General features: G+C 36.3%; 2 protein-coding genes and 1 non-coding gene across 5 annotated transcripts; 2 read left to right on the top strand and 1 right to left on the bottom strand.

The window, feature by feature from the left end:
• Positions 1–194: 194 nt before the first annotated feature.
• LOC117387115 (kelch domain-containing protein 1-like) lies at positions 195–11195 on the top strand. Of its 2 annotated transcripts, none has more exons than XM_033984524.2 (13): positions 195–734; positions 1462–1532; positions 1645–1762; positions 4692–4804; positions 6312–6402; positions 6486–6584; positions 6680–6754; positions 7404–7462; positions 7552–7664; positions 8202–8271; positions 9282–9366; positions 9780–9859; positions 10736–11195. In XM_033984524.2, the coding sequence occupies exons 1-13, from the start codon at positions 606–608 to the stop codon at positions 10884–10886; spliced, it is 1254 nt and encodes a 417-aa protein (XP_033840415.2). In that variant the 5' UTR covers positions 195–605; the 3' UTR covers positions 10887–11195. The 2 variants fall into 2 exon arrangements, with proteins under 2 accessions (XP_033840415.2, XP_055085585.1); XM_055229610.1 differs by having other exon boundaries at positions 576–734; positions 7558–7664; positions 10736–10902.
• Positions 11196–13062: 1867 nt separating this feature from the next.
• LOC117387116 (LIM and SH3 domain protein 1-like) lies at positions 13063–20721 on the bottom strand. 2 transcript variants are annotated; one of them, XM_033984525.2, is made up of 8 exons: positions 20522–20721; positions 20030–20124; positions 19234–19318; positions 16960–17067; positions 16082–16189; positions 14355–14424; positions 14180–14256; positions 13063–13252 (listed from the first exon to the last, which is right to left on the bottom strand). In XM_033984525.2, exons 1-8 carry the CDS (start codon positions 20588–20590, stop codon positions 13079–13081), a joined length of 786 nt encoding a protein of 261 aa, XP_033840416.1. In that variant the 5' UTR covers positions 20591–20721; the 3' UTR covers positions 13063–13078. The 2 variants fall into 2 exon arrangements, with proteins under 2 accessions (XP_033840416.1, XP_033840418.1); XM_033984527.2 differs by lacking the exon at positions 16960–17067 and having other exon boundaries at positions 20522–20720.
• Positions 20722–21383: 662 nt separating this feature from the next.
• Positions 21384–21455, top strand: trnac-gca (transfer RNA cysteine (anticodon GCA)). Its single transcript has one exon. It is a non-coding gene; the product is annotated as a tRNA-Cys (tRNA).
• Positions 21456–22168: the final 713 nt, after the last annotated feature.

Here is a 22168-nt window from a genome sequence, read left to right as displayed (position 1 = left end):
TAATTTAGTTTGAGTAGTTTAAACATGTGACTACTTATGTCTACAATCTGGTTTATAACTTCTACCTATGCATATTTAAAATGGAGAATATTTGTGTTTGTTTTTCTGTCTGCTTGTCTTGGATGTGATTGGACGGAAGCCCGCAGGTGTCACCCATCAGAATAATGATGATGTAATTGTTTGGCTAAAGTGAAGCTGCTGCTTGCGTCGCTTCAGGGACACCTGCCACTGATAAGCGAAGATCTGTTACTTTACGCAAACTTTAACCAACTTTTACATACGATTAGTCTTGTATTAGAGGTTAGACATTTGGTAGACGTGTCAGACATGCTCAAGTGCAATGTTGTTTAGCTTTACAAGTATGCATAACAACAAAGGATAAGCAAATGGGAGGAGTGTAGCTTGTTAAACGCGTTAAGCGAGCAACCCGTGCCACAATACGGACAGTGTGACCTCACGTATCCAGTCACTCTGCCCTGAAGCACCACAATTCATGTCTCCACTCCCTTCCTTCCAGCCAAGCCTTTAATTATTTTTAATCGTGTGTGGTTAGAAAGCGGCGGCACGACCAGGTAGACACGCACGGTACAGTACAGGACGGGTGGATGTCGCTGAGTGTCCCGGGGATGGATGCGGTGTGTGGCGGCCCGATGAGCTTCAGAAGTCGGCTGGAGAGGAGCAGCCACACCGCTTTCATAGATGACGGGGTCCTTTATGTATGGGGAGGCTATCAGGTAACGTAAACTCAATGAGGAAAGATTATAGACACGCTCTACTGAGGAATAACCAGAGATGGGCTGTGCGTAATTTCACGTTTGTTTATGCGTAAAGTTGACATCACGGGCAAAGTTGAGTCTAGTTTTTACAGTTTTGTCTTTAAGGGAATTCCTAACTCTCATTATAGGATCCCTAATACTGTAATAGGTCCACCAAGAAAAATGTGAGGAAAAACAGGAAGTTTCTACCTTTTGTACATCCTGGTTTGTTTTTGGCTAGGATGTTCAAAGGTAGATGATGATGTGGTTAATTATAGGCTAATTATAAAAGTACATTAAATGCTTTTTCAAAGAGACAATTATTGGAATTTTTCTTTACTTTTAATTAATACATATTGAAGTACTATGAAAAAGTTAGATTACACAAAGGCTATGTCTTCAATGGCAAACTTTAAAAACTTGTACAGAACAACCTAGTGATCCAGTGTTCTTGGCTGAGGGGTTGGACGACTAAACATCACATAACAATTCAGTGTAGTTGGTATGCACAATATGGAACTATATAATGTGTCATGTTACAGTTGCATTTTAAGTTTGAAAATCTTTGTGCTTAATGGGGCTCATTAGCATTATTATAGTCCTACTAAAACTATATTGTCCAAATGTAGACTAAAGGCCAGTTATGTCAAAAATGTATTGGTTAATGTTTTATTCTGACCATATTTTGTGGTTTGCGTGTCAACAGATGGCTAATGGAGAAGATGCGGTGTTGCCCAGTGATGAGATATGGCTGTTTGATTTGTACAGTGGCTTATGGTATTGTAAAGTTCAATGTCTACAGTACCCTTTACAATAGCTTCTTATATTTAAAGTATTGAAAGTTACTGTATATTATTAGAGACTATATTCTGGTATGTATTTTTGACAGGGAGCAGAGGGAGCTGACAGGGGATGTTCCACCTGACCTGAATGGTTTCTGTGGGTCGTATTTGAACGGGACGCTATATATTTTTGCAGGATCTGATGGCGGAGGCTACACAAATGATGTGAGTTTTTTCTTTATAATAGTTAATTGATGTAAAGTTCTGACTACAATTTGAGCATATTAGTGGCTGAAGCTCAGTTGGTACAGTATTCGCTTATCTGAAGGTTGCCCGTTCAAATCCTGCTACTGACAGCGATGTTGTGAGAGTGGTCAGAGCCACTGATCCCAGCTCCCACAAGTGAATGCTATTGTTGAGTTCTTGGGGAAAACACTTAACCCTTCTACCCTGTGTGTGTTTGGAATTCTGCTTTTATTGTTTAGTAATTGCTTTGCCCATCAATTGCACCATTCACTGCTGCATATCTTTTATAACATATAATAAATTGTATTGTAGTAATTTTATAAGTAAAACAGCCCTGAACTCATAATGGCATAAACACTTTTCACTCAAAGTACCACTAAAGAAAAGATGTGGCTTTTAAAGTAACATCAGAACTAAATTGCACACATAACATGGCGTCATTTCCATTGTAGTTCTAAACAAGATAAAATTAACTCTAACCCACATACTGAAGAGCTCTTCAAGTACCTGAAGAAGTTTACGTGCCACCAGTACCTCAGTTTGAGAAATTCTGAATTAATTACTTAACAAGTTTAGCAAAAACAACCACAGCCTCCCTTACATGCCCTATAGATGCCATGCGAGTTCAGCTAAAGTGGGCCATGCTGTATTGTTTTTTTCTTATCACAAGATGACAAACTGTCACAGGCAGAACTTGCTGTAACTTGAATCATGTGTTTTAGATACAGATAAGACATCGTGTTTCTATGGGTGTGTGTAAAAAAATACTATGGTTTGAAAAAAGAAGGCAGGAATGTGAAAGGTGAACTCAAGTTTGCACCTTGGGCATTTTTTTTTATTTTTTTTTTCTTCTCAAAACTTGTTCAACATTATCATTTTTGCGGTGACTTTTGTCCGATTGTAATCTTAAAAGCCTCAGTGTTTTATCAACAGAAATTATCTACTCACATCAAAGTATGTACATGCTCTGTAAATACGGACTTGATATTAAAATTACTCAAGCATTTTAATTAACTAAAGGCCTGGCCATGTTTGAATTTGTCATAAAAACATTGTATGATCAGATACAGTAGCTATATTTGACAGGACGAATGAAGAGTAGATTGATCACCTCGACAACGGAAATATGCTACATCCTATGCAGTTTGGTTTCCGATCGAAACATTCCACGGACACAGCATGCTGCTATTTCCTCGAGGTGATCAAATCCAGTCTTGATAAAGGGGGGGTGGTTGGGGCTGTTTTCCTGGATCTTCACAAGGCATTTGAAACTGTAAACCACTCTGTGCTTTTGACCAAAATGCAAAACTTTCAATTATCTGCAAATACTATGAACTGGTTTCAATCATACCTAGCGGACCGTTACCAGTGCGTAAAAATAAAAGATAAAACCTCGCCTGTACCACAGGTGTGCCCCAAGGGTCCATTCTGGGGCCTTTGCTCTTTAGTCTATACATTAATGACCTGCCCTCCGTCTGCAGTGATGTAGAAGTCTTAATGTATGCTGATGATACGGTCTTTTTTGTGCATGGTTCTGACGCTAACTCTGTTGCCGCTAAGTTATCCACCACAATGGCAAAAGCACTAGAGTGGCTTAACAACTCCTGCCTTGCGTTGAACACTGAGAAAACGGTCACTATGTATTTCTCGAACAAAAAAATTCAAAATGTCTTCCCAAATATTTATGTGGATAATCGCATGATCAAAAATGTTGAAGAGGCTAAATATCTAGGTGTCATATTGGACCCTTCTCTTAACTTTAAAAATCACATTAAAAAGACCTGTAATGTCTTAAGTTTAACATTGCGAACTTTCGACATATTAGGAATGCATTATCACTAGAAGCTGCAAAGTCCTTCTTTGATGCCATGATCATATCTCATATTCTGTATTGCATATCATCATGGTCTCAGGCGAACCTAACAGCTCTAAAATCTCTTAGATCTTTACATAATCAGGCCCTGAATATTCTGGATAAAAAGCCAAGGCATTACCATCATTGCCATGTTTTGGAAAAATATAAAATGCTAAGTCTCGACAACTTGATCGGTACTCTGATATCCGTCTGGTCCGCAAAGTTTTACATGACGCCGCCCCACCTCCTCTTAAGACCTACATCCAGCCTCGCTCTCAGCTTACAAGAGTGTTACGTGTTACGGTCTGTGTCTAGAGGCGACTGCAATGTTCCTAAAAGAAAGTCTGCCCTCTCTCAATTTTCTTACAAAGTCACCAAGGAATGGAATAGGTTTCCAGACAATCTAAAGAACATGACTGATTTTTACAGCTTCTCACGGGCCATCAAAAATTGGATTCTGGAGCACCAAACGTGCTCACACTAACAATACCAGACGGGTATTTTGCCATCAGGTGTTACCCTTGTGGGTATCACCTGATGGCCCCCAGATTACCAGATCAAATGTTACAACATTACATTGCACATTGCACTTTTAACTTTGACGGGTACATTGCCATCAGATGTTACCCTCGTGGGTATCATCTGATGGCCCCCAGATTACCAACCCAGTGTTACATTACATTACATAACATTACACTACATTATATTACATTACATTACATCACACATTGCACTTTTAACTTATATTTACTTTACTGTATATTTGTATATTGTTCCTGTGTTATATTGCTTATATTTTATATTGTATTGTATTTTTCACCTGTTCAGGGACTACAGACGGAAACTAGCTTCGGCTATAATCTGGTGCAAAGCATCTATTAATGTTTTTTTTGCACACTGTCCCTTCAAATAAACTAATAATTTCTAAACTAATATTTAGTTTAGTTTAAGTGTTCTTTACCCCAAGTGTAGATGCACTCCCCCTTATACCACTTGTGCTCTGTTGCTTGTGGAGTTAAAGAGGCTGATCTAATTCCTCTCTGTCCTCTGTAGATGTTTACAGTGAACCTTCGGAGCGAATGTTATGTTTGGAAAAGACTAACGAACATCAATGGGAAGACTCCATCCCCCCGAACCAAGCACTCCTGCTGGGTCTATAGGGACAGGTAGGTAGTAAGCTCTAATTCTCATCAATCAGGAATGATGCTGCTTTCATGTGGTGTTGGAGAAATGGGAATTATGAAAGTAACACAAATTTTCCAAATTGTCAAGATGGGAGTTCACAGCAAACGAATGGATTGTAAGATAATTTGTATAAAGTGAATATCAAAGCAGACCTATTCTGCACAATCGACATTTTAGAGCTTTTAACCATGTTATAGTTGTTTCCTTCTCATTTACCCTCTTGAAGTTGTTTTTGGAGTTATTCGTACATGTTTGAGCAATCTTTAATCGGTTATTCTCAAGATCCTATATTGCTGATCAATCCCAGTTTTCACCGACATTGGCACATGACCACTGCTTTGTACTTACATTGGTCTTCAATTTAATTTTTTTAAATCAATGATACGCCTAGGATTTGGCAGCGTTGTATTGTAATTTAGTACAAATTGTTATGGCATTTACAATGTCCGCTCCTATTGGGCATTGCAGCTTTCTAACTCTGAAGTCAGTGAACTTGTTCATTTCATTAAGTTGTTTTAGATGAATATTGCGATTTAGAATGTGCAAATTATAATTGAATAATCCACAGGCGTCATAGATTATAAATGTAAAGATGACACCAGCACAACAGGTCTTCTTTAAGCTTGGGAGAACTTGGTTTCTACTCATAATATTGAGTGACCCACAAATGTGCAGTGTCTTCTCAGTATCAACCTTAACGGCACATGAGTGCGTGTAGGTTAACGAGCACCGCCGACCGACAAGCACCTGAAGGCAACATGTCGTCATGACGACCACTGAACGCTGAAAACGAGGAAAGGGATGTAATAAAAATAATATTTAAACCTTTTTGTCCAGCTGATAGAATTTAATTTTTCTTTTACTATGGATCATACCTGGATGACTGAGGGATTACAAAGTCATCTTATTAGCTCATAGCAGTTATATTTTTCTCTACAGCCCCAAGCATGTATTTAAAATTGTATAGAGATGTATGGACGTGTTTCACTACCACCTTGTCACCTTTTTGATCCTATAATATCTGATTTTATTGGCCATCTAAATGTAACTACTGCTAACTTGATCTGATTATTGCTGTGTGTAATCAGTTTACTCACAACAAATTTAGATCTTTACAACAACTCCAGAAACCTGTTGATGATCAGATTATGGGCGTACATGTAAACATATACACTGGATAGTTTAGCCATAACAAGATGGAGACTGATAAAACAAAACTAAGATTTCTGGTTCTCCCCTAAACAGTTTGATCAGACCATCTCCAAAACACTAGCTCATGTTGTCAATCAGCAATCAATTTCTATTCTTGCTTTCAATGGAGGAACAGAACAGACAGGTGAACAAAATGCTCCCAAATTGGGCCTAAGAATTGTAGAGAGTGGTGTAAATTCTATGCTTGGTATAATTGGCAAAATGTTTATAGACTTAGTTTTAATAGCAACAATATGTTAATTTGTCTATGAAAATAAAAAGGCTTGTTTTTATTAGGTTAATATATTTTGGTGGCTATGGATGCAAGACGGTAGGAGATGTACAGAACAGTTCACCATCAAGCTTCACTGTCGAAGAAATGTCCTGGGTAAGGAAACTGTCATAAGTTTTATAGTATGAAATTGAATTATCAGTTAGCAGGCGATAACGTGAAATACTTTTTGTTTTCAGACTACAATTGGAGGTACATTATTCAGGTGCTGGGGTTGGAACAATGAAGTTAATGTTTTTGACACACTAACCTCGACGTGGAGCTTACCGGAAACAAAGGTGAGAAAAGAAATCAAATAAACAAATGTCTTTGTTTTAACTGCTCTTTTTAATGAAACTATAAACTAACTATAATTTGTCGTTTACTTGTCCAGGGCTCGGCTCCTGAACCCAGAGGCTGCCATGCTGCTGCTATTTTAGGAAGCAAAGGCTACATCACTGGTGGCGTGGTGAGTTTTGCTTATCCAAATATTTACGCACTTGTTTACATTAAACACCTGAACTCTCGTTTCTAAGCAGAAATGGTTTGACTGTAAATGTTGAACAGTTACACACTGTGGACATGAGGGCTGGATAAACTAAACAATTAATATTGCAACATCACATCTCAGAAAATGCAGATTTCATAAATAAACTAAGTCAAATGTTACGACATATAGAAGACATATTACTTAAAGCGTGTGTAACTTTTATTCTGTGAAAATGGAAAGTTAAAACTGTTCTTCACCACTTATCTAGTCTTAACGAAGATGGATTAGTTTTATGCTATACTTCGGAATATTGTAGCCAAAGGAACAGCATTTCCATGAAACGAGCTGGGCCAAATGCAGAGGACAAATTTCCCTTTGGGGACAATACAGGGCACCTTAACCTTTGGTCTATTTCATCATCTTACAAACATAAAAATAAACAAAGAATTGGCTTGTTTTTAGACTATGGGGAAGAAAAATGGACTGGAGCCACCATAATCTCCTGTTAATATGAAACTGTATTGGCTTAAATGGCCCATATTACACCATTTTCTGATCCATTATGTTTCCTCATCAAAACACTACCTACATACAAATGATATAATGTATACATGTTTTCTCTTTCCAGGAAAGTCCTCAGTTAGACCTTTACTGCTTAGACCTAGACACTTGGACATGGAGTTGTTTGTATGTTTTTCAATTTCACACAACAAAATGACACTAGCATTTAAGTCTATTATAACCTATTAAGTAATGAGTCTTTCTTTCTTTTTCAGGATCAGTTCTGGTTCTCCCGCTCCGATGGGGCGCACTATGCACTCTATGACCGCTACACCAGACGGGACCCTCTTTGTTTATGGAGGTTTTGGGACATATGGACCAACACTCAGTATGTTTTCTTTTTCTATAATTCAAATATTTATACATTTTAGACCAAACATATAACAGAACAAAAGATAACTAGCAAAGGTAGTGAGGCGTAACAATTAAAGGAACTGACATGGAAACGGACACATTTGGACATTTAATCAGGGTATAAACATAAACTTCCATTGTTTAGACACTGTTTCATTTGTTATATTTTACCCTTCCTAATATTATTTTCACACACCACACTGTTCACCATCCTCTATCTGCACGTTTACTGTAGGAGTAAGATCTGTTTTAGCCTCACTGTAATGCATTCTATAGTCACATGATTATTAGAGATGAATATAAAGACCTGCCTTTGTTCAGCTGTTTAAATTGCTCACTGTGCTATTTGTTTTTTTGTAAATCTTGTGGTTTTTCCTGATTGTACTGTGTATGAATATTTTTAATCTGTAAATCAGTGTAATTTTGTGAGCTGATCGCCGTGAAAGGTGCTCTCTTCAAGTAAATGTTAGTTACTTGCTTACTTATGACATGTGGACTTTGCCCGTTACAGATGATGCCTGGCAGTATAACTTGGATAGGAAACAGTGGACCAAAGTGGACCAACATCAAGACAAACCCAGGTACGGTCATTAAAATACATTTCCAGGGGCGCAAAGTTGCTTTAAAGATCCTACATTACACAAAACTGACTCTTGAGCTTTAAGCCATGTTATAATGTTGTTGCCTCATCAAAAACATACCTGGAGGTGTTTTGTTTCATTCACATGTTTGAGTAACTCTTTATTATTTATTATTATTAGCCTGTCTACATCTCCAAAGCTGAATGCTCTGTTCTATCTTGTCATGAAACGGTAGTTTTCAAGTTATCACAACAGCCTTTTACCTTTTGTTCAGTAGATTTTGGGAATTTCAGGGATGAAATAATCTAAATAATTCTGATGAAGCTGTATGGAATTTACAAACACAGTGGAGTACTTCCTGTATTACCACATGACATCACAAAGTAGAACAGTGTTTTCTGTCAGAAGAACGCCTAAATATGTAGGATATTTTTTTGAAGAGGAAATGACGTTTAACACAGATTTTAAAAAATAGTGTAATATGGGTCTTAAGAATTGTATTAATCATTCACTCCACACTGTGGTGGTAATCTAATTCTGTAGCCACATCTGCTCTGGGTTATATTGATAGAGCTTGCCTGTAAATGTTTGTGGTGTTGACAACCACAGGTACTAAATGCCCTGGGTGCAGACCGAACTGACTGAGGATACATCTGAGTTTTAAAAGGTCATTATTTATCCCGCCTCAGATAAAGGTGCAAACACTTTTAAATGAGGTTGCAGTTCACCCTTTTGCACCCCTGCAGACCAGGGCCTGGGTACTAAGGACTTTGTTGTTCATAAAGGCAGCGTGGTGGGTGAGCTTGATAACAGAAATGGTTCCCTGACCTCCTGTTAAACTGCACACCTGTGAGACCTCACCTCCTTATTGTAGTATTTAACTGTGAAATGTTAAAAAGTGGCTATGTAAATTTTCTGAAATACAAATGTATATTATGATGAGGGAGCACAGTTATAACGGATTCTTTTGCACAAAGTGAACCTCCCTTTTAACTGTATTTTGTTCTCAGGGTGGGTCATACCTCATGTCTTGGAAGCGACGGTGACATTGTGGTTTTTGGGGGAAGTAGCAACTTGACTCTCCAAATGGACCTGGTATGTTTTAGTTCCTCCACACTTATACAGTATACTCCTGTTATGTTCATGTGTACAGTCTATACACTGGACTAATAATAAACCAGAGACATGTAAAGCTGTTACCTAAAGGAACATATAAGTGGTTTAAGGGCTCAGTGTGGTCTGGAGTTTGATGTGGTCATGTTGCACATGTAATTCCCAGTCTAAATTAGCCTTGGCCTTCACATGGACTGCTTTGGGTAAGGTAACAGGGGATTGGTAAAAACAAAAAAACAAGTAGATTAATGGTTTTTTTTTTGCCTAAACTGTCTTTTGATGGAAATTGAGTAGAACATGCATGCTTCATTACTCTAGATAATGCTAATTGTATATTTTTGTGTAGTACCAAATAAACCATGTTAAAGGATCTCAAAATTGATTTTTTTCCTTAGGTGGCCATTTTGCGCTCTCCTCGGCAACAGCACTGTAGTGATGTGTTGATCTTTCAGACCCAGCCGTATCCTCTCTCCAGGTATGATGTAATGCTCTCTGGTACTTCCTGGTTCAGGTCACATGACACAGCCTGTACCACTGTACAGTATTATGTAAAGTCTAAAGGGGTCTGAACTGTTGGTGTTAAATGTAGATTCACACATGATTTAAGCTTTTAGCTAATTCCATGGGGACCTTTCTACTCAGGCTTATTCAAATACATGAAACTGCCTCTAACATGAACTGTGGGCCTGTCACACATGGTCTGTGCTGTTTGAAGAAATGGTATAGAAATGGTATTTCATGTTGAGTAATTCCAGTAATTTCTATGTATATATAAATTCTTGTATAAGTTTTTACTTCATACACTTCAATGACTTGCTATATCTATATATTTGTAACGATGTGTGTTGAAGTAGCAATAATAGAAGTAATTTTTCAGTCACTTTTCTAGATTAAGCTCAAATATTAGATTATAAAATGTAAATTTCTCCTTCCCATACACTGTGGGCCAATTGTATATAGTTTGCTCTTTTTATGTAATAGAGTAATTTTAGAATTTCGATTTTTAGGTATGACCACTTTACATATAACCCTCTTTATATAGGTAGGTTTTCACTACATACACTTTAATACTATAATGACTTCTAGCTGAAGCCTTTTTTATCCCATTTTAATGTGAGTTGATGTTTATGGTAACCACATTGAGTGATTTATTCCTGCCACTTCTACCATTACTATGATCAATTTCTACTTTAAATGTCCTATATTACGCAAACTTGACTCTTGTGAGCTTTAAGCCATGTTTGTTTTATCAATTGCTTTGATAAACACTGTTGCTGGACATTAAAACTTATGCACAACTTGACAAATGAATATATTGTAGTCTATACATTCAAATTCCTTTTCTCGGCAGGTTATGTGAAGACTTCATAGGAAGAAACAACATGCTGTTTGAGAGCCACCTGAACTGTCTGCCTTCAAAAATGCAAAACAAACTAGAAAAGAGATGTGCCTATTTCATAGAAGAAACCTTAAACCCCCTCACCGCAGACTTAAGTGCCTGATTTTAAAACCCAATTCTTTAAATGGTTCTCCTTTTTGTTTGTAGGCTTTTGTTTATAAATATTTTGCAGTTTTTAACTTAATTTTGTAATTAAAAAAAATATGCATTTGCTTTGTTTTAAAAAGCTTAAACTTTTACCAGTGATTTAATGCACATTTAAATAAAGATGTTATTTTATATTGTAATATGTAAAAATGTTTTCAACTATTAAAAACTTTAACGCTACTTCAGCACTTGAGGAGGTGGGACTGGGCAGTAATATTGACTTTCAATGTTTGTATTTTTCCGAATAAAGCACATTAAAAAGGGCTTTCTATAGTTTATATTTATCAACATGATAAGCATTAGTTTAGACATTTTAAGTTGCTAAAAAGTTCAAATCAGCAGTACAATAAGAACCTCAAAAGTATAAACTAAATTCAAATATGCCTATAAAAAAACAAACTTCAAAATATCCATGTGTGCCAGAATGATTACACATTAGGACCTCTGCCATAGCGATTAACAATTTAAAACTATCTCTTGAATGTTTTCAGTGCTGATAATATAATGGTGAGTTGAAACCCATGAATGGATTATAATGGGTTTTGTCCTTGGTTAAAGATGAAAATGCATCATTCCCACACACCTCACTGTAGGTCCCATTACAGCTTCTGTGTATCGGTTATGTCCTAGGTTTTCAGTTTTTGACAGTTTTATGAGCAGTTGAACATGCCCTGCAGCTCCTGAGGACTGTCAAACTCCACTGTCAAACTGTCATTTTGCTTTCAGCCAATTGACCTTTTGGCATGAACACATTTATAAACAGAAACTTGAAGTTGTTAGCTGTTTTTGCTCTATAGAGTTCAAATGTTTGTAGCTGCGGTTTAAAGGTCTTGCATCACACAAAATGGACTCTTGTGAGCTTTAAGTCATGTTGTTACCTTCTCAGAAACACCCAGAGTTGTTTTGTTTCATTCACATGTTTGAGTAATCCTTTATTATTAATCTGTCTACATGTCCAAAGCTCAAAATGCCCTGCTCCACCTTGTGATGTCATGAAGCAATAGTTTTCAAGTTAACAGCTACCTTTTACATTTTGTTTACTAAAGAAACAAAAAGTTGAAGGTATATGAAATTTAAAAACATAGTAGAGCACTTCCTGTATTACCATATGACATCACAAGGTGAAACAGTGTGTTTTCTGTTTGAGAGAAGAATTCAACCTAAATATACAGGGTTTGTGTGTTAAACATGTGAATGAAACAAAACAACTACAGGTATGTTTGTAATGAAGAAACATAACAGAGATCAGAAAATAGTGTAATATGGGGCCTTTAAATATTCAAATGAAAGCCATAGTTATCTTTTATTCTTACACATTTTGTCAGTTGAGGGACAGTACAAAGTGAACAGTACAGGCTATCACTTGTGTATTTTACATGTGCATTTACAGTCGCCACCATCTAATACTAAACTTTGCATCTTGGTTTTTCACTTCCTCTGTTTCATGAAGCATGACTAAAAAAACAGTTCTCAAAATTTGAAACAAAACACATGTGAAAAGCTTGAACAGAATGACACACATGCTATGGTAGGCCTATCAGCTGATTTCCACATAATAAAAAGAGCTTAAATTCTCAACACAGGTCTACAGTTTCAAACAGGCCATTACTGACAGAACAGTTCTGAAAGTTTTATGCAAAACACATTACACAAGAAGTTTGAATAATAAAAAGTATAAACATGATGAAGTGATAATAGCAGAGTTTCTAAAATTACATCTTAAATTGCTGACACACGTCTACAGCTTCAAACAGACCATTACTGACAGAATAGTTTTCTAATTTTACACACATTAAACAAGAAGTTTGAAAAATAAATCTAAACACGATGCAGTGGTAATAGCCAATATTCAAAAAAAGTCCTGGTTTAGTTCTAGTTTAGTCTTGGTTTAGTGTTGGATTAATCCTGATTAGTCCTTATATATTTGGGTTAGTGCTGGTTTCGGGTTGGGTTAGTCCTGATATAGTCCTGGTCTAGTCCTAGTTAAGTCCTGATTAGTCCTGGTTTAGTGCTGATTTAGTCCTGCTTTAGTCCTGGTTTAGTCCTGGTTTATGCAAAACACACTGAGCAAGAAATTTGGAAAATAAATCTAAACACAATGCAGTGATAATAACCAGTATTTAAAAAATGAACCACAGGCCTACGGTTTCAAATTGGCCGGATATAGTTAGCAGGGAGCATTCCTCTTTGTCCTGTGCGCTGGTTGAACCCAAACACCCATCCCGCGTCTATGGTCTCCACGTTTAGGATCAAATCTCCCTCCTGCAGTGACACTTCATCTGCCTCTGCTGCTGTGTAGCTGTACAGGGCCTGGTAACGAGGCTGGGGAACAAACACATGTATTGTTTAATCAAAAAATATTGTAAACATTATAAGAGGTTTTTATACCAGTAACGCTCTGTTTGTTATTATGGTATACAGTAGCTTGCATTCTATAATCTGATGTCATATTTTCAGATGATTAGTCCTGGTTTAGTCCTGATTTAGTTCTGGTTTAGTCCTGGATTAGTGGTGTCTTAGTCCTGGTTTAGTCCCTTGTTTAGTCCTGATTTGTCCCAATTGGTCCTGGTTTGGTCCTGATTTTGCCCTGATTTTGTCCTGGTTTAGTGTGGGGTTAGTCTTGGTTTAGTTCTAGTTTAGACATGATAGTCTTTCATTTCTCTTGGATTATTCCTGTTTCTTCTCAGTTTCTGCTTGAACTGCACTTATCTGAGTAAACCTATTGATGTGTTTCAACGGCCTGTTTGAGGACCAATTTGAGCACAGTCTATTTGTTTTTATTGTATACGATAGGTTGCATTCACATTCTTACTTTGTCATATTTTCAGATAGAGCCCATGTTGTAAGTTTATGGGAAATTTACTGTTTTTGAAAGAAATATGAAAAAATATGACACTTGAATCTCAAATGTTTAACCTTATTATTTCCCTCTCTTGTCATATGAACCTTTTTACTGCATGTTTACAATCACAGCCAGCCTTTGAATAATGGGTTGAATAATAGCACCCCTTACGAATAAAATATTTCACTCTTGCTTATTATTTCATGTGGAGAGGCCCTGTAGTTAGAGATATTTTATTCATAAACTAGGTAAACAAATTTGCGCTTAGACAGTAAAACAGCAAATTTCTCCATGGAAACCAGGCCTGTCCTTCTCCTGAAACAGCCAAATAATACTTCCATTCAACTCCAAATCAAGAGGAAAACTTGAAAAATGTCTTTGTTTGTGTTTGTTTGTTATTGCCTTACCCCTCCAGCAGGTGGCGCCACAGGACGAGGCTGTACAGCTGGTTGAATCAATCTTGGATCACTTGGTTGCTCATCGTCTGCTCAAACAAAACAAAAAGATAACAAAATATGCAGTGTTTTTATTTCATTTCGTCAGTGTTATCGTCTTCATATCAATACATTTTCCAAATATTACCTCTTCTATTCTCAGGTGGAGGGGCATCGCTGCGAACCTTGCTCTTTTCAAAGTCCTCGTGGTACTTAATCTGCAAATAATAATGAATATGTTTTATGTATTATAGGTTTTTCACATGTTTTGCGTTTAACTAGTAGAAGGCATTTAAGCTACTTCCTGTACTGCAGCACTGAGCCAAGAACTTGAGGAATTCAAAATAGTTCAACAGCAGCCACATGTGTTATACTGTCCTCACTACACCTCATGGGACTAGTTCAGAACACACACAAGGGTTACTCCTTAAAGCTTTAATCCTTGAAGCCTTACCATGTTACTTTTTAGCCAAAAAATAGCCTAGACTAAAATAAAAGTATGTTTAGTTTTTTACATTTTTGTATGTTTCTATTTCACTGAAAAACATGTGTCCTTACTCCATAAAAATGTTGGCTATATTTTCCCCAATATGGCATCAATCTATCAGCTGATGCTACCTACAGAAAGCTACACAATGTTGCTTTAAAATGCTTTTCCTCGAATCTTCCACCATGTGGCCAAATAAAGTTGTTTTGCATGTACTTAATTACAAGTATTTCTATTGCTAAAACTGTGATCAGGATTGCCCCTCATAAGATATGACCTGTAACTTGTTTTACACTTCACACACCATCTATCATCAAAAGTTGTTGTCTGTGTAATATATCACACTGTTGTGCATTCACCATGTGCATTTGACCCATTCTTTAATGGCTCTGGGGCAACTTATCAGGAGCAGTGGACCCATCTTAAGGCAGGATGTTGGTCAGGATTCTAATCCATTATCTTAACCTCAAGGAAGTTACTTGTATACCTACATTTGCCAGTAACACTCTCCAACTGCGTATAGTTGCCTTTAAATGTATTTGCATCAACACAAACAGATGCAAAACTATGTGGACCAGAGACAGTTTGATTTCAACCTATGACATTACCCATAATTCTTTTTTGCAACCACTGCTCTCAAGAGAAAAAGAGTGTGTGTGCGTGTGTGTGTGGGTGTGTGTGTGTGTGTGTGTGTGTGCGCGCGTGTGTGTATGTGTGTGAGGGAGAGAGCGGACATTCTGTTTGTGTCCACAGCTGAAAGACTTTGACCATATAGGGCCGTAGTTCCTCTGTGGACAGGGAGACATGCCAGAAATGTGTGTGTGTCTTCAAGCATTGATTCAAACAGACCTCCTCACAGTACAAGAACATACTACATATCTTTCTCCTAAAATATAACCTCCCAAATCAAATATGAACAACTAATTAAGATGTGGTTGCCAAACTCAAGGTTATCTGATGGTCCTTGGTGTTTTTTACAATAATTAGATGGGTTTATTCCAAAATGTTTACTGTTTTAATCCTGGTTTAGTCCTAGTTTTAGGCATGGTAGTCTTGAATTCCTCCTTGATAATTCCTTGTGTAGTGGTTGTTTGAACTGCACTTATTTCAGTAAACCTATTGATGGGATTCAACTTCCTGTTTTGAGGACCCATTTGAGGACTTTTGACCCTTCAAAATATATAATTTTATTCAGAATTGTTAACTGCTACAATCCTCGATTTTCCACACTCTGAACCCCAGGAATATTTTGTCTTTTAGTTTAAACCTGTGTTACTGAAGCTCTGGGTGTCCTTGATGTCATTCGAACACTATGAAACTTGGCATGTTTTGGCAGGTCAAGTCTGTATTTATAAACCACACTAATATTTTATACGGTGTGTTCTTACATTACTGATTTGGTCCTGAGTCTTCTTTAGCCTCTGCATCTCGGGAGTGTCGGTCACCACACTGAAGCCTTTGCCCTTGTTCTTTTCAAAGTCCTCTTTGTAAAGCGCCTGCAGCAGTTCAACACAAAAGGACAGGATTAAATAAAACACTTTTTGTGTGAAAACAAATCTCAAATAATTTAGACTATGTGTACTGTAGTCTAAATGATTGGGGATTTGTTATACATATATATAAAAATATATAAAAATGCCAGATAGTCCATGCTTAAAGATGCACCATGTAACTTTTCTGGTGAAGGGTTTGCCACTTGTCTCCATGGAAATGTTATTGCTTTGCCTGGAATGTTCCACAGTATGGCATTAAACTTATCTATCTCTATAGAGACAAACAGACATGTTTTGAAGGTATTCTTTTACCAATCAACCAAAACTGGTTACGTAAAGCCATACTGTAGTAAACACATCTCCATAGAGACAAGCCAATGGTGGACCAACACCCAAAAAGTTACATAGGCCACCTTTAAAATGTATTCTTACAGTAAGTTAATTATTGAGAGGTAATTGACATGGACACACTAACAAATGATTCATCAAAGAAACACTGCCAGTTTGCCATGTAAATAGAAGAAGGGAAATAGATAAAGATAAAACATAAAAACACATATATCATTTTACATAAAGACAAAGACACGTATAAAAGATTACGTTAACTTTGTGTTAGAAATATGAAATGTACATGAGTAAAATGTTAATAATAATAATAATAATAATAATAATAATAATAATAATAATAATAATATAGATGTAAATAATAATAAATAAATACATAAATAGTAAAGATTAAAAAGAAAAGTAGTGTTGTTTGTACATGGACCTACATGACTGATCTGATCCTGTGTTTTCTTCACTCTTTGCATCTCTGGAGTGTCGGCCACAACGCTGAAGCCTTTGCCCTTGGTCTTTTCAAACTCCTCTTTATAAAGCGCCTGGGAATATTCCATTAAAAGTCTTTTAAAGTAGTTCAGCCAATGTCGGGTGAGCAATATTGACAAAGGAACATCTGTCTCTAGTGGCAAAATGAAAGCAGCATTTTTACAACATCTGAAATCTGCTCAAATCTGTGTCCATAAAAGGAATTGCATGTTAAACAACAACAACAACAACAACAAGCCAAACACAAATCCTGAAATATCACAATATTACAATATACTTAAGTGCAGCTCCATTTCATTCAGAACAGAATTCAGTGTATTGACTGGAGGTAGTGTTGTCAAAAGTATTGAAAATCAGAAACTAATCGATACTAAAACTAATATCAAAACTAGATACTCATTTGAGCAAGTATTGCTACTAAAAAAGTCACATTCACAGGGGAAAAATGAACCTTTCCTGAATATCTTTAGAATGATCTTGAGCTGTATCAGAACTAGTGTAAGACACATAGACTAATATACACCCATGACTACCATAAAACCTACTGGACGACAGAGGGATTACACAGATATGACTGCATGGTAATATAAAAGAAAGTAGTATGATTTAATGTTAAAAATCACATTCTATTGTCTAAAGCAAGAGTGTTTTTAATTAACATTGGTCATTTGAATTGGAGTTTGCAGTTGGAGTCAGTACTAAAATTTGATTAACTGCACTTCAACATCCTTGTTGACAGATTACAAGTTGCTTTTTTTCTAATTTTCAAATTTTAATACTACAGTAGCTCAGTTGGTAGAGTGCTTGTCCACTGACCCACACGTTTTCAGTGTGATTCCAGCTCCCACAGATGAATGCTGTTGTTGTGTCCTTGGGCAAGACACTTAACCCACCTCGCCCCCAGTGTCTGTGTACACTGGTGTATGAATGTGTGAGTGAATGGGTGAGTGGTTCCTTGATGTAAAGCCTTTTGAGTGCCTCGAAGGTGGAAAAGCGCTATATAAAAATGTGACAGTTTACCATACTATACAAATTTTAATGCCACAATTAATTTTCAACACACAATTTTGCAGTGTCTTTACTATTATATACTAATATGAAAAGTGAGTGTCTAGTTTTGATAGTAATTTTAGTATCAATGAATATATATATTATCTTGTATCTATTCTATGAAACACGCATGACCCAATAACTGACTTGAAATGTTAATGGTTGCCCTAAAAGTGTTAGTATTACAGTTGTTTATACCCGGTTTCACCTGATTATTTATTGAATACAAACTTAAGAACACTAAACCCCCCATAAGACACTCACACAATGAGTCAGTGAGCTGCTATGAAGAATATGCTGTCTTGGTGAGGAAGCTCGAGTGCCAGGACTTTTATGGTTATAAACACTGAACAGAGCCCCAGAAAGCCCAGGACAGAAAGAGAAAGGATTACAAGCTAAAGCTGAAATATAATCCTCCTAAGTTATATCATAATACATGTTAAAAATACATTATTTTCACCATAAATGGAGAACTGGTGCTTGATATGAGACAATGAGGCTATGTTTAGGTTAATAGCAATTTACATTAGCTATTAAAATATGCCTGCACAGTAAGCCTGGGTGATTTATTAAAAGTCCTATTTTACGTAAATTTTAGCCATGTTATAATGTGGTTATCTCATCAGAAATATACCTGAACTTGTATTTTGTTTCATTCACACATGTTTGAGTAATCATTTATTATTAGTCTGTCTACATCTCCAAAGTAGTAGTAGTAGTAGTAGTAGTAGTAGTAGTAGTAGCAGCAGTAGTTTTCAAGTTAACAGCTACCTTTTATGTTTTGTTCAGTAGAGCAATATAAATGCTAGCAGCACTAGACTGAAAAATGACTTCCGAATGGCAATCTCTTACTTTAAAAAACATGTTCTACTTTGGACTCTTCCTGGAGAAAATGGGTGTTACGCCAGTTAAATAAATCAAGCGAGCTGGAGGTTGACACTCTATTATCCAAACCTGCCACACTGAATAGCAACAGCTCAGTATCTCATCTAGATAATCTATACTCTAATGCATGTTCAGGTTTGGCTTTTGTGTCGTCTTAATTAAAACCAGAGAGACAGCTGACACAGAGAGTGGAGATAGATACTTAGCATGACACAATAAGGATAGTATTTTTGAAAAGTGGAAACAGCAGCCAGGAAGTAGATCAAAAAGAGTGTGGTTCTGACCTGACTGTTGAGCATGGTTTGTTGTTTTAGGCGCTTGTTTTCGGGGGTGTCCGTCACTATGGTGAAGGAGGTTTTTGGGTAATGCCTAAAACCGTAGAAGTAGAATTATGCAAAATATTAACAACTTGTAATGAGAATAGGGATTAGAGATGGCATTGGTTAAAATCAGTTGTTCCCAGTTACTTGTTCAACTTACTATGAGCTCAGTATGGCTATTACTACCACTTCTATAATTAGGCCAACATGGTCAATGTGAAAGTATTGTTACTGCAAAATGTACAACTCATAATACTAGTAATGAATTAAGAAAATTTTTTACAGTGGTGGATGAATGATGATGTTGATGATTAAAAATGATACATATTTTGGTCACCAGTAACAATGCAAATCAATTTCTTAATTTTTCTTATTAATTTTTTGTATTTATTTTTGTTTGGTCAAAGCTGAGGCTTGAACTCAAAAACTTCCCTCAGGATGTTACCACGAACATGGTAAAAATAACCCCTCAAAGTACCTTTCATATGATATGATACTTTTCAGTCCAGTTCAGAAATGTAGTTTAGTAGAAACTACAGATACTGGTCACAAATGTAGTGAAGTAAAAGTAAAAAATATCCACTGTAAATGTATTTAAGTAAACCACAGATATCTAAAAATACTCTTTAGAGCAGTACTTTAAAACTTGTGCTTTGTTATCCTCCACCACTGGTAGTTAAGACTTCACTACTAATGCTAATACATGACACTCAATATGAAGCACCCTATATGAAGCATGGATGGTACAGTAGATACTCACATTGTGCAGTAGGGCTTCTTCTCAAAGCCCTTGTAGTTGCTCATGCTCAGGGCCATCTTGCACACTTCACAGCTGAAGCATCCCTTGTGCCAAAACTAGAAAAGAAATCCAAATTTTACAAATAATTACAAGAGAGATAAGATAAACAACATCTTTGTGCTATCTGCATAACAAGGTCAAACACTGTATGTGAACTGAAATAGCATTGAGTCATGTTCTTTCCATATTCTATATTTTCCAAAACCTATACATTTTCTGAATGACATCTGGAATCATCTGAATATCTGAGATAAGCAACGTCAATAGGCCTTAACAAAAACTACACAATCTTTATACATGCAACTTTAAAAAAACAACTTTATTTCACTCAGTATTTCGACCAATGTAATGATGTTTAATTACACATTTAGCTATTTACTAAAAAAAAGGCCTACGTTCACATTTTGAAGTGACCTTTCAATCTTACAATGTTGAATCTCTAAAATAACCTACCTTATCAAGGCAGTTGATTTTCTCTGTTGGATAAACTGGCTTCTTGCATCTTCCACAAGGAGGATTCATTGTGAAAACTGCCCAAGACAAACTCAACAGTCACTGGATAATTAGTAAAGACCGTATTTGCAAAAAAATTTAAAAATAAAAATAAAAAAAGAAGAGAGAAAAGTGTATAGATTTGATAAAACTGTGGAAGAGGTAACCAAAATGGGAAAAGATCTCCTCTAGGTTTGAATGCAATTAATATAGGAGTAAAGAGCAGTTCAAGGGAGGAGGGGCTAGAGAGCGATGCCTTTTGCCTTTGATTTTTATGTAATAGCTTATTGATCATGACAGAACTCAATGATCGGAGAGAAGCATCGCATCGTTTTCGAACCATATTGTTAATGTAAAATGTTCTAGCAAACATTTAAAGTTATTTAGTATCTTCTAGAGAAGAAAGTCACGCGCGTGTTCCTCTTCTACGATGCATTGGCGCACTCTTCTGGTTTACACTGTACATTACAAGTGAGCTTTCCATATCGTTGTAAGTTTATAACAATTGTATTTCTCTTACGATTACTTAACATGTTTTCTGATAAATATACTCAAAACATATTAGTACATACTGTTTATCCACACGTGCAAGGAAAGAGAATATCCCGTTTATTCAGCCATGCTGTTAATGCTAGTTACCTGAACATGCTAACCTGAAATCCGATAGCTAATGCGCAGCTAACAGCATATGTTATTTGCTTAATCACCAAGACGAATGTCAAATGTATATACTGATATTAATAATATCCAACAACATTATCTAGCTAATAGCTTATGATGAAATGTGCGTTAAAAATAATAGATTCCCTCCACATCAGCGTCTGGGGGTATAGCTCAGTGGTAGAGCATTTGACTGCAGATCAAGAGGTCCCCGGTTCAAATCCGGGTGCCCCCTCTTTTCCTGTTCTTTTTGTTACAACCAGATTTGTTGTAAAAACGAACAAACAAACAAAACAAAAACATATATGATATAACAGATATAGTCAGATTTGTTAGATTTGTCATCTACTTCATCAGTTACGTTTGTCAAATTAAAAGCACATGACACAACTAAAAGTGCATACACATTTTCATGTTTGCTAATAATTCTTTACTATGGTGGGGATACTTCCTATATTCATCAGTCAAGTGGCAGTTTGTGGAAAAAGCTGAGACGAAAAGTACAAAAATACAGGAAATACAAAAAACAAAACAAAAAAAACACACCTAAACTTACATTTAAAAAGAAGGGACAATTTATGCCCAAGGAATGTTTTTCTGACATACATTTAACTAAATAAAAGTGTTGTCATTTATTTGCATTAGTCTAATAATGACGTTTGCAATTTAGACACATTTTGGCCCCTGTTTACATTATGGTTGTTAGGTAACAGTCTTAGAATTACCTCTAGGTATGATGTTAACTATGTTTTAATTAAGTGACTAGTCTAACCTGTCATATGCACTACTATACAGTAACAATAACAATAACAGCATGTTTCTTTCATCTTGGTTGTGTTTATAGCACTCGAAAACACAGAAGAATATACATCCTTACTCTAAGTGGGCTTGCATATCCATAAATCTGTCTCTTATTTGGTCAGAAGGAGGGCCCCCTCACCCTCCTGC

The sequence above is a fragment of the Periophthalmus magnuspinnatus genome, chromosome 19 (genome assembly GCF_009829125.3).
Source record: "Periophthalmus magnuspinnatus isolate fPerMag1 chromosome 19, fPerMag1.2.pri, whole genome shotgun sequence".
NCBI lineage: Eukaryota > Metazoa > Chordata > Actinopteri > Gobiiformes > Gobiidae > Periophthalmus > Periophthalmus magnuspinnatus.
This window is presented reverse-complemented; position numbering and strand designations above follow the sequence as displayed.